This window comes from Photinus pyralis, unplaced genomic scaffold (genome assembly GCF_008802855.1).
Source record: "Photinus pyralis isolate 1611_PpyrPB1 unplaced genomic scaffold, Ppyr1.3 Ppyr1.4_LG9, whole genome shotgun sequence".
In the NCBI taxonomy this organism is placed as follows: Eukaryota; Metazoa; Arthropoda; class Insecta; order Coleoptera; family Lampyridae; genus Photinus; species Photinus pyralis.
This window is the reverse complement of record NW_022170878.1, coordinates 10,330,089-10,342,594: the sequence shown is the minus strand read 5'-3', so window position 1 is coordinate 10,342,594 and position 12,506 is coordinate 10,330,089. Positions and strand designations below refer to the sequence as shown.

Sequence of the window (12,506 nt, the reverse complement as noted above, 5' to 3'; positions counted from 1 at the left end):
TGGCGCTGGTGACAAGAAGACTTGAAGCCGAAATTAAACAAAGTCAATAATTTATTTGATATTAGTTAATACACATTCTGTGCCTACATTAAACAATAATAAACTGGTGTTACATACATCAAATGTACGAAATCTCTTAATTCTAAGAGTATTTTATCAAAAAAACAAAAATAGACTGCTACATTAAATATCGCACGAGAAAAGAAAGAACACAGCCTGCATACAAAACCCTATTTACAATCATTTTCAAAGTAAAAAAAAACAAACGAAATATCACAATAGTTAAAGAGTGATGTTCAGTGCCTACTTGTATTTAAAAAAAAAAAACAATAAATAAACCTTACAATTCTAGAACAATTGACTACGTCACCATAGCTTAGCGTTATCCGAGACTCATGACATACTTTGGTAGCTGGATTGTTAGTCGAGGGATCGACCAAAGCATTGAAATTCTGCAAAATTAGACACACTATCGTCATGAAAATGTTAATGAGAGCAAAAAGTTATACCCTCGTACCGAAAGTGTGCGCGATTACGAAAGCACAGAAAATGATCTGGCATACTTTGACTGGAAGTATTCTATGCTTTCGCATGCGGTTGTTTGTGTGGATGAGGTGCGAGAAGCTTCAGTTTTCACTTACCAGGAAATGTCAGCAGTGTAAGAGTGCTTTGTGTCAAATTCCTTATCCCACACTAAAAAAGAAATATATACAGTTACAGGCAGGTGTAAAGGCTGTACGAGAGGTCGCTGCTTAAGGAATTAGTGCCGTTACGCATGCGCGGAAAGTATTAATACTAAATAGCTCGTGCGCTCGGTTGTGGAGTACGATGTGCACCTATTAATTAATTAATTCTTCTATCATAATCTAAAGACTGAACTCTAAATTTGCGGAAGAATATGTAACAATAGCCCCCCCCCCCCCCTCCTCTCCTTACTTTACGCACTGGAGGTATTGTTCTCCCTCAAAACTTTCCCACTATAATAATATCATCGTATACTGGGGGGTATTCCATACCCCCCCAGAACCCGGTTATCTGTTCTGCAACAAAACGTTCGTACCTTAAAACTTTTTTCAAAAATAATGGTGTAAATAGTAAAGGATGTAGAACCGGGGGGGTCTGGGGGATATGGAATACCCCCCAGAAAAGAGATTATTGAACCTTATGCACTGGGGGGTATTGTTCTCCCTCAAAACTTTCCCACTATAATAATATCATCGTATACTGGGGGGTATTCCACACCCCCCCAGACCCCCGGTGATGTGTTCTGCTTTAAAACGTTCGTACCTTAAAACTTTTTTCAAAAATAATGGTGTAAATAGTAAGGGTACTTGACATTTGCGAAAGGATGTAGAATTGGGGGGGTCTGGGGGATATGTAATACCCCCCAGAAAAGATATTATTTAATCTTATGCACTGGGGAGTATTCTTCTCCCTCAAAGCTTCCCCAATACCCCCCAGACCCCCCGGTGATGTGTTCTGTCTCAAAACGTTCATACCTTAAAACTTTTTCCAAAAATTGTAGTACTAGACATGTGGGGGGGGGGGTTATGGAATATCCTCCAGGAGGGAAATTTAGGGGTATTGTTCTCCCTCAAAACATTGAATCTCTATCTCTGGTGTGAGAGGGGGGGGGGGCTCCATTCTTCAGCAATATATTTAGTGTCCTTGCTTAGTGTCAAAAGAAAAAAGAGTTAAAACGCAGGTGAAGTTGTTGCAAGCGTACATAGCTATATATACAATTACACTAAACGTACTTATCGTTACGAAAACAATTTTTTAATGCGATTCCACCTGCGAACCAATAAACAAAGATCAAAATGGGGTTATGTACACATCGTTCGCCATCCGCTCGATACTTACGACACTGATATGGTATTGTAGATCCACTCCCTCCAGGTCGTCCCGGTGTTCCCGTCGATCCTCGACTCGATCGACTGGCACAGGTTGCGACGATCGTGCGAACGGCCCGAGTGCAAATCGCACAGGATTCGTTTTCGACAGGCCACGTCGCATTGGGGCTTGACTATGCTCGCCTTGTAGTAGTACCTGGAACGGGGAGCGGGTTTGGGGATTTTGTTTTGCGATGTCCGAGACACTCACTTGTAGAAGAGATCGAACAGTTGAGGGTCGCTGGTCATGCGATCGACGAGGATGTCCCAGTCGAGCGGGCGGAGCGCCTCCATGCCGTACGCCTGTCGCGCCGAGTATAACTTGAACCAGATCGGGTAACCGTAGACGTTCGCCTCGCCCAAGTTCATCGTCCACGTTTCGTGATCTATAACAGCCTGAGACTTTTATTAATTAAGTACTTTCGAATTGGACGGAAGTCGACTGACCCGTGTGGACTGATGATGGTCCCCGTCGACGTAGTAAATTCGATAGCCCGGATTCAACCCCGCGTACGAGGAGACCGACGGCCCGACGTACGCGACGCCAATGGCGCGACCTACGGAATCACCAAGTTAGCGCACCGAGTGCCTCCGCGCGCGAGCATACTTAGATCTTTATTGTCGTAGAACACCTCGAACTCGTCAAAGTGCGTGTGTCCGAAGAACTGTCCTGTAATCACGGACTCGTAACGATTGATTATTGCGTAATAATTACGTGACCATACTTTGCAGCAGTCCGAGTGGCCGGGAGGTATGTGACCTGCAATCGTGTCTACAGACGGATGGACGGACGAAATGACGAAACTCACCGATAACGTGCACCTTTTCGCCGTTGAACTCCGCCGACTGCAGCTCGTAAATGAACCACTGCAGTTCGGTCGCCGGATCGGTGCTGTTGAGGAGCAGCCACCAGTTCTTGTTGTTGCAGTAGTTCATGTTGAGCGAGATGAGGCGAAAGCCGGGTCGGACGAGGACCGAGTAGAACGCGCCGCGGCGTACAGTGTTGCTCACCGAGCTCGGCAGCCAGTTGCGCCACTGCTTGTCGAGCTCGTCGTAAAGCCAAGAGATCGAGTTGTCCGGACTGTCGATGAACGGCGGCGGGAAGCTGTTCACCGGCGCCGCCTCGTGATTGCCGAGCGCCGGAAAGATCGGTATGCCGGGAAAGGTCTCCGACATTTGGTTTACCGTTTCCTTCAGGATTTTCAGGTTTTCCTCGCGCGTTTGGTTCCATATGTCGTGCGGTGGTAGGTCGCCGGTCCAAATGATGTAGTCGATATCCTAAAATTTTAAGAGTTTTTGAGGCAGGCGTAAAGAGTGGAGAAGGCGGAATAGAACAGATGTAGAGGAAGCGGGTAGGAAAATTCAAGATGGCTACAGAAAAAACACACACAAAAATAATGGTAAAAACGAATTTCCAAGTAAAAGTGATAGTTTTTAAACCAATAGCGAGCGAGCCCAAAGTGAGTTCGGTACAAATTCACTTACGCCAAAAGACCTTTACACTGCCTAGGTTTGTACCGAACTCACCTTCGGCTCGCTCGGCACTGGCTTTGAGCGCCTTCTTATCGTTCGCCATTAAAAAGCTCCGTGACCGAATTTCCACGTAAAAGTGATAGTTTTTAAACCAATAGCGAGCGAGCCCAAAGTGAGTTCGGTACAAATTCACTTACGCCAAAAGACCTTTACACTGCCTAGGTTTGTGCCGAATAGCCATTAAAAAGGTCTGTGATTAAATTTCACCGTAAAAATGATAGGTTTACTACCAGTGCGTAGGTACGTCTATGGTTAGATTAGAAGAAATGTTATAAATAAACAATAAGAAGAAAGTTGAGATTGAGCATTCTGCATATGCGCACGTCCGATTTTAACTGTATGCGATATGTTTGTCTTTACTAGAAGCATTTGTGGTTAAAATACGTATTTCGTTTAAATATGGGTGCCACGTCGGTGTTCGCGCTAGCAGTTCGTCGTTCACCGAAGATATTGACCAATGGAAAAAGAAATCGCGTCTAGTTTGTTTATTAGCGCGCCTGATAGAGGTAGAAAATATGACTCTATGAACTTAAGTGAAATTTATGTCAATGAATTTAATGTTACTAGTGTGAGAGAGATAAAGATACCACCACTCGTCTCGCTTCACTAATAATATACTTGTTTCTCTTCCGTCATAATTTTCGAATGTAGCCAACTGTCTGTCCGTTCGCGTGCTCCACGACCGATTTACTTACATGATGTGTTTCCGCGATATGCTTCATCATACTCTCGACGGTAGCTTTGGGTGTATCGCACTTCCTGTAATCGCCCCACCTGTAACGAGATGATCTGAAAACACCCCTCGACAGGGACCCTCCACGTACTTGCCGGCGGCTTGCTCCTTGGAGGCGGCAGGCCCGTTGGTCAGCCGGCAGCACAAGGGCTCCGAACAGTCGGCGTTCGCGCCCTCCATGTAGTACGGATCGTAGTGGGTATCGGACAGGTGCAGCACCTTGAAGCTCGGCGCCGAGGCCGTCGGCGCATCCTGCGGCGCCGATTTCGGTTTCGGCACCGGCGGAAATACGACGTTCCACTCGTGGTACGGATTGTAGACGTCGCCGCAGGCGTCGCCGATGACGAAGCTGCAGATCTCATCTGCACCTGTACGCCAGATTAAAAACGAGCGCGATAGCAACCGATCACTTACTGTACTTCACCTTTCCCAGCACGTAGATCACCTCGCCCCCGAAGAGCTCGGTTATACCCTCGCAGACTCTCGCCGACTGAATTTTGAGGGACGTGCAGAACTGATAAATTGTCTCCTTGATTTCCTTTTCCGACTTGCCGGTTTTGATGTAGTGCTGTAATAAGCCCGCACCTGCAAGTAGGTATATGGCCAAGGTAAAATGGGTTCATGAATGCCGAGAAGACAATGCGTATAAATCCTTGAGTTAATTAATTTATGTATGTTGGACCCTTGCCCCCCTCCCCCTTAACAAAGAAAATCAATTCACTTTTTTAAATGAACAATTGTTTATAAACGACCTCTGAGATGTACATAAAAAGAAGTGAGAATCGAGAAAATTGTTCGAGCCGTCCACTCCGCCCCCCCCCCCCATTCAGCCCCAGGTACGTTACTTTCAAGTAAAACATCCGCATCACTTAGCCCTGTTACTTCTTAATTTACCTACCAGCTTTGCACGCCGTACACGACACTTTCGACATGAGAGAATTTTCCACCTCGAAGGCGACCTGCTTGAGATTGAGGAGTTGAAGCGCCCTGTCGACAAACTGGGGCAGGTGCGTTCGATCTTGCTCACGTTCCCATAACAATCTGCCCTGAAATATTAAATTATTTGTACAAAAAGCAAAAAATTAAAAATAATGTAGCGAATATTCTTGAAATCTCGATATACGTCGAGGCGCCCTAAAAGATTAGTCATTGGCGATAAGAAACGAAAGCGGTTGTGACGCATTCTTCGCGGGAAATATGACGCGTTTGTTCGAGAACATTTCTAGAATATACGAGAGCGTTCGAGAAAGATGGGCGTTTGCTATATAAGCAAATTGAATTGTTCGTCACAAATTGACACACGCGTATCACACCTCTATTCTGTGGTTTGTATAGAGTGGCTATTAAACTTTCAAGCAGAAGTGCGAGCTCCAAAACCAGTGCGGAGTACGGCACAAACCTAGGCAGAGTCTGATTGGGTATGCCAAATTGTGCCGAAATTGCCCTTGGATCGCTAGGCATTAATACAGATCTGTGATTGATCTTTCGAACAAAATATACAGTTTTGCACAAATTTACTCACCCTATCAGACGTCTACTCTGCCTAGGCTTGTGCCGAACTCGGCATTAAAATGAAGTGACGATTAAACTTTCAAGCAAAAGTGAGAGTTCCCAAAGCAGTGCGGCACAAACTTAGGCATTGTAGAGGTCTGATTGGGTGCCCATCAGACCTTTACTGTGCCTAGGTTTGTGCCTTCAGCTGGCTCGGCATTAAAATATAGTGGTTATTAATCTTCCGAACAAAATATAGTATTAAGACGAGTTCGGAACATACCTAGGCAGAATAGAAGTTTGATGAAATGAACAGAAATTATCCTAGGATCGCAAAGCAATAAAATTAATTTGTTATAAAACTTTCGTACAAAAGTCCAGTTCGGTACAAACCTAGGCGGGGTCAAGATTCGATGAGGTGACTATTCGAAATTGTCCTTGGATCGCTAGGCATAGTAGATCTGTTTTTAATCTTTCTTTGAAAATATACAGTTTTGCACAAATTTACGCACCCTATCAAACCTTTCTCTGCCTAGGTTTATGCCGAACTCGCTTTCGGCTCGCTCGGTATCAGAATAGTGTGGCTATTAAACTTTCAAGCAAAAGTAAGAGTTCCAAAACCACACCTAGGCACAGTAAAGGTCTTAAGGTGTAGGTCAACTTGTACTGAAATTGCCCTTGGATCGCTAGGTATTAAAGTAGATCTGTTATTGATCTTTCGTTCTACAGTTTTCGCACAAATTTAGTCACCCTGTTTCGACCCCTGTCCTACCTAGGTTTGTGCCGAACTCGCCTTCGGCTCGCTCGGTATTAAAATAGTGATTATTAATTTTCCAAACAAAAGTGAGAGATTCAAAACTAGTGCCGAGTGTCGGCTCGCTCGGCACAAACCTAGGCACAGAACAGGTCTGAGGGTGTAGGTCAACTTGCACTGAAATTGCCCTAGAATTGCTAGGCATTAAAGTAGATCTGTTATTGGTCGTTTGAAGAAAACGTAGTTTTCGCACAAATTTAGTAACCCTATTTTGACCTCTGTCCTGCCTAGGTTTGTGCTGGACTCGCCTTCAGCTCGCTCGGCATTAACATAGAGTTATTATGTTTTTAAGCAAAAGTGAGAGTTTTACAACCAGTACAAACCTAGGCACAGTAAAGGTCTGAGGGTGTAGGTCAACTTGTACTCTGTCTAGGTTTGTACCTCGCTCGGCAACCACTCTTCCTCTTCTTTGGGAGTTTAATCAAAGAGCTGTATCAATTCCGAGCAAATCAAAGTCGAGTTCGGCACAAATTGCGAAATACGCTGGAGGCGGTGTTTCAAGGTACAGGGATAGAAATATTGGTCTGTTGCTTTAGGCCCAGAGGAATCTCGCAACCCTTTCGTAAAACCGCTAATTGCTTCTGATTTTGTTTTAAGAGGGGGGCAGTGTAGTGATCCTTCTAAAAAATTCTCGATAACGGATTAGTCACCCGCATTCCACAATTCTCTAGAAGCTTTTTTGTTTGTTGTATAAGCAAATGGAATTGTGTTTGGTTCAAGTCTTAAGATCGATGTCGAAGTGATAAATAACGAAATTCGCGCTCGTGTAATAAAAATGAATATAAATCAATCTATTTAAGGACCGTAAATAGTGAACATTGATAACTAATTTTATACAAATCCCATCCCCTCGTCTAGTATTCATAAAACTAGGAGGTACCTACTTACACTGCCCAGTGCAGTAGGCGGCAAAGTGTGATTTTTGATCATCGCGCTCAGAATCGGCGTCTTGTCAGGTTCCAGCTTGTAATTCCAATTGTCCGCCCATTCGTCCACCATTTCTATGATAACCGGCGCACCTGCACACAATAGGCGCATCGTTTACAAAAAAAAAACGGGCTGGGCGAATCACTCACCTCCTGCTCTCATTGTGTACACGAATAGGCATGTTGTAACGGTCAGGAACGTATTTACCATAATCTGCGGCCCTGGAAATTAAATCTTTTACAATCGACTGTATTCTCGAACAAAGCGAATGGAAAGTTGTTGACGGGAAAAAAAGGGTATCGTCGGCATGTGGGTCATCTAGGGTATTATTGTAGGTAAATTTCACTTATTAATGGACGACTAATTTAATTTTATGGTCATTAACGGTACAACGTTGGTATTTTGTACCGGATTCCGCGACTGTCCTTAATCGGAGGGATGAACTGGCGCATTTGATAGCACAATCAAGTGCGATAAATGTTTGTCAATAACACAGAAATGAGGATATCCTAGTGCGTCAATTACGGCCAATTACATAATGCCAAAAGAATTCGGTGATTTCGCGTTGATAGTTAGAGATCAAGGTCGGCGGGTTCAAGGCAAAAGGAGCCACGCGCGCTTTCATCGAAAAATCGCTCCCAATCGGAAGCCACCCCCTGATCGACCTTGAGCGAAAGAAATCAAAATGACGTCATAGAAAGTATTTACGCGCAAAACAACGTGTTCGCGGCGCGTACTTTCTATCGGTGAATGTATTGCCTTTTATAACTTCCTTCTTTCAAATGTGTCATACGCGTCCATCTTCCGTATAATTATTTAAACAATTGGCGCAGCCCAAATTTTCGCGTATAAACAAAATTGGGTTTAACTGTATTCCCAAAACAGTTAGCCAACGTGATTGTCATTCGATCATTGTTTTCGATGCGGGGCGCCCGAACATCAGTAAAAAATCAGTGACCTGTGAAAAAAAAACAAAGGGAATGCTAAGACGAACCTTAGGAGATACCCTGCAATTACGACGCACTTTAACACACGACAATTAGTGATGTATCACCGCGTTTTCGCGAATTGAATAATTAAAATTAACGGAACGCTCGCACTCCGTGACGTTCTGCGCGCGACTGATCAAAAATGCAGTAAATAAACGGATGTGGGTCAATGTTTGAAAAACCCGCGTTTTTCATATACTGGTCATTTGTTATACGTTTCATTACTTATACAATTGAGAATTTTTGTACTTCGTTCCAAGTTTCCGCGTCTCCGCGATCGCAACTCCCTCTGTAGAAACGCCACAGAAGCTGATGGTTTTGACTCAATTTTCGTCTTTCGACCTGATTTAGATTTGCACGTGTAGTGTACTTAACCCCCAGGTTTTACACTAACTTCACACTACAAGAACACGGAAATAAAATAAACCCGGCAACGTTTAAAAATGGACACCCGAATGACTAAACCCTCTAAAACTAAACAAGATCCCGCTTAAATTTGAAAAGTGGCACGTGATAAAACATCTAAGGCAGGGCCCCCTTACGTTAGTTGAAAATAACGCTTTGGCCTGAAGCACAATAGGGAAGGAACGTTAAATAAAACACTGAAATTGTGAAAAGTTTGTTTAATAATGATCGTAATTATTATGATTGTGAAAACCCGGAAATTTAGTTGATGTACATTAATATAAACAAAACAAACAAAGCCAAAAGGTGTCGTACTCTCGCAAAAGTCACTGCCAAGGGTAAAAAGAGTACGACGTAAGAAAAACCTTGCAGTTTGATTAAAATAGTTCAAAAGTTAATTAACAAAATATTTTGTAAAAGTTTAAGCAGTAGTTAACAAAGATAGTAAATGCATAGGTATACACAATGTTGGTTACACTCAAGGTTAAAGCAAGTTTTTGGGGACAATGGGTCAGGTAGGAGCAGGTACCAAGATTCTGAGAAAGGTTAAAAGTACATGATGTGACTCATCTTTGGTGCAATAAAGTCCTTTTGTTGAAAGCAAGATGGAAAATTACATGGCCTTGTAGGCAAATTTGACTAAAAACAAAATATGTGGGAATTATTGAATCGCCACTCATTTATCACACATAGATTCTAAACTGAAGAGCTTTGATTAGCGTAATCTCGCTCCTGCAAGATGGGTAGTCCGCCCCTGGTTTCGGGGTTTCGAACCTACAGTTGGATGTCGAAGACAGTGCACGGAATTAGGTGCCCTAACACATAATTATATACTACAGTTTCTTTTTCCACCTCCCGTGACTGCTTCATTCACGGAGAAAATTGTTAGTAACAAACAACAAGTCAGTACATACATCAAACGAATCAGCAATTTCCACATATTAAAATAAAATGAAAACTTACATGAATGTAACTTCAGGGACAAGACCAAGTAATCAACATCAATAAACATAAATTAAGCAAACATTACACCAAAAACGTAAACAATTACAAACAATAGCATAACGGTATCACACATATGATTGCATTTTGCGGTTAAACCAAGTAAATTTCAAAAACAAATATTGAAACACACAAAAAAAATATAAAATGCGGCAAACAAAACACAAATACGAGATAAAGAAATGCAAAAATTACTACCTGCATTAAATAACACAAAATAACAACAAACATTTATTGAGCGACGCGTTCACAACCGCCATTCGAGACAAGATGCCAAACGTAACTCTCGTTCGTGCATATATATATATATGCGTTCGTGCTTAGGTGGCGCAGACAGCTTTTTTCCCACCTAGAAATTGCATGGTTGCCAACTCTCAAAAATGTATGTATCGTCGTAAGTTGTATATACAGGGTGAAACCTCTCACACGTGTCACTTTTAGCACGGACTACCCCTGGTCCGCATCCATAGTACACAATTTTGGGTTTGGCAGCTTCAGTTTCATGTCACCTGTCGCTGGCTGGCTGCTTGATTCTCCTTGGGGAATGTTTGTTTCTCATTGGCCCTAAGTTTCTTACCACTATTCCTTTAAGTGACCAAAAGCTTTGCAAAGTGCGCATGTGTTCTTATTTTCCTTAGGAGACTGTTCTACTTCAAAATTAAATCTTTTGTTTTTGGTTTATGCGGTATATGTGCACTATATGGTTTAGAAAAGGATGTTAAACTGGGGGGTCTGGAACACCCCCAGGAAAAAGAACGATTCAATGTTCTCTTCTCTGCATCATAATATCTTGTATACTTGGGGGGGGGGGGGGTATTCTATACCCTTAGACCCCCCAGTGCTACGTTCCCTACAGTCTATGGTATCTGTCCAAAATTATGGTTTATGTGGAATGTGCACTGTAACAAAGAATGCAGAACCGGGGGGTTTGGGGGGGGGGGTACGGAATACCCCGTAGGTGATTCAGTGCTTCTCTCCTGCATCACAATGTCCCCCCCCCCTCTTTTAAAAGTAACGGTTTTATACCCCTCAGACCCCCTGTACTACTTTCTGCTTCTGTGTTGAGGTCTGTAAATATTTTGGAGGTAAAGGCTATAGTACCGGGACGTGTGGGGGGTATGAACAGTTTGAAAATGCTCGGAAATTGTTTCAAAAACGTTTCCAAACAGCGCAACATTTATAAGAAGTTCATACGCTCATACCCAAATTGAAGAAGAACCGTTTCCTAGGAAAAGGAACGAATGAATGGTTTCTTACTTACAGCATACTATCCATGTATACGTGAGGGAGGGGGGGGGGATGCTCCCAGACCCCCCGGTACTACGATTCCTGTGTTGTATGCAGTGGCGGATTTAAATTTTTTGCGCCCCTAGGCACACCGAAAGATATGCGCCCCAAAATAATCTTTAAATTGCAATAAATTTTAAGATGCTAATAGAAATCAAATTTTATAACTTGAAATTTTTTAAACTAATATGAAAAGCAATACAGTACACCTAAGATTAAGTTTTTCACACGTCAAAACTTGCATTGTCGATTATCGTTCTTGCAGTTACAGTTTGTTTAAACAATCTCCCAATTCCAATTTATTTCATAATTTTAATTAAAGATTTTTGTCATTTGTAACTTCTTAGGGGGCGTATTTTAAAACTTAAAATGTTACCTAAAATAAATGTAGTGCAAAAAATGCCGCCCTCTAAAGCTGCCGCCCCTAGGCACGTGCCTAGTGTGCCTAAGTATATGTAAATCCGCCACTGGTTGTATGGTCTAACCAAACATTATGGTTTACGTGGTATGTGGACTATGGGGGGGGGGGGGTATAGAGAAGCCTTCAAGGTTTATAATATCTTTGTATAGTCGGAGGGGGGGAGGGTATTCCAAATCCCCAGGGGCTACGTCTATGGTCTCTATCCAAAAATGATATGGTTTATGTGGTATGTGTGGAACAGGTGGGGGTCTGCGGGATATAGAATACCCCTAGGTAAAAGAATGATTCAATGGTTTCTTCCCTGCATCATAATATATCTTTGTATACTGGGGTGGAGGTGTTCCATACTCCACGGACCCATACTCCAATAAGACCTATAATGTGAAAATCTGTTAACCTAATCCGAAGTTACATTCAATTCCTTAAAGAGATGTTCCCTTTCCCCCACCCCTCATATTTTACGAGCTAGAGCAATTTGTGCTGCATCAAAATGATGCAAAATTAATACAAGATTGCTATGTCTGTATTTTTTATGCATGTTTGTTGGTATGTTTTAGGAAAAAAGTCATTTCTTTTGAATCGTACGCCCTCTAGCGGCGAAGCTAGAAACTTGAAAATAATTTCCAGCGATTTTTCTTGGCGCCTTTTGTTAACAAAATTTTTTTCCCCCGAAGCTGTGCAATAGGGAGGTTCGACATTTTTGGTATTTGTTTTATTTTAACTAAAATTGAGACATTTGGTTATTAAAAACGACCAAACAAAATATGAGCGCAAAATATTGATATTTACGTCCGCTGTAAGCACTTTAAAATCAAGGGTTGGCGCGTAGGAAGAAAACGTACCTATGCGCGAGGCTAGACTGCGTGACGTCAGTAGCCGGAATCATTTGCCGCCGCGGCGTTGGCAGAGTATATCCGAATTCACTTAAACTGGGACGAATTTATTTATTGTGCGCACAATGCTGCAAGATTATCGAAAAGCTGATTCGCGAAATTCACCCCATGTGAATGTG

General features: G+C 42.6%; 1 protein-coding gene across 5 annotated transcripts; it reads right to left on the bottom strand.

Annotated features, from left to right (window-relative positions):
• Window positions 1-315: 315 nt before the first annotated feature.
• LOC116180429 (sphingomyelin phosphodiesterase) lies at window positions 316-8,517 on the bottom strand. 5 transcript variants are annotated; one of them, XR_004147120.1, is made up of 15 exons: window positions 8,385-8,517; window positions 7,540-7,611; window positions 7,352-7,482; window positions 5,057-5,204; window positions 4,573-4,743; window positions 4,250-4,526; window positions 4,121-4,199; window positions 2,702-3,170; window positions 2,500-2,652; window positions 2,340-2,449; window positions 2,104-2,288; window positions 1,864-2,049; window positions 1,758-1,794; window positions 642-693; window positions 316-452 (listed from the first exon to the last, which is right to left on the bottom strand). XR_004147120.1 is itself a non-coding variant. In XM_031500405.1 (14 exons), the coding sequence occupies exons 2-13, from the start codon at window positions 7,598-7,600 to the stop codon at window positions 1,764-1,766; spliced, it is 2,001 nt and encodes a 666-aa protein (XP_031356265.1). In that variant the 5' UTR covers window positions 7,601-7,611; window positions 8,385-8,517; the 3' UTR covers window positions 316-452; window positions 1,758-1,763. The 5 variants fall into 5 exon arrangements, 4 of the variants coding, with proteins under 4 accessions (XP_031356265.1, XP_031356266.1, XP_031356267.1 ...); XM_031500405.1 differs by lacking the exon at window positions 642-693; XM_031500406.1 differs by lacking the exon at window positions 1,758-1,794.
• Between the last annotated feature and the right edge of the window lie 3,989 nt (window positions 8,518-12,506).

Bases quoted from the DNA above. Each gene is read 5' to 3' on its own strand.
- LOC116180429 (XM_031500403.1), bottom strand. From the start codon at position 7,600: ATGGTAAATACGTTCCTGACCGTTACAACATGCCTATTCGTGTACACA. The intron at 4,527-4,572 runs GTAAGTGATCGG...TCTGGCGTACAG, and splicing joins GCTGGGAAAGGTGAAGTACA to GTGCAGATGAGATCTGCAGC. The intron at 2,050-2,103 runs GTGAGTGTCTCG...TCCCCGTTCCAG, and splicing joins CTGTTCGATCTCTTCTACAA to GTACTACTACAAGGCGAGCA.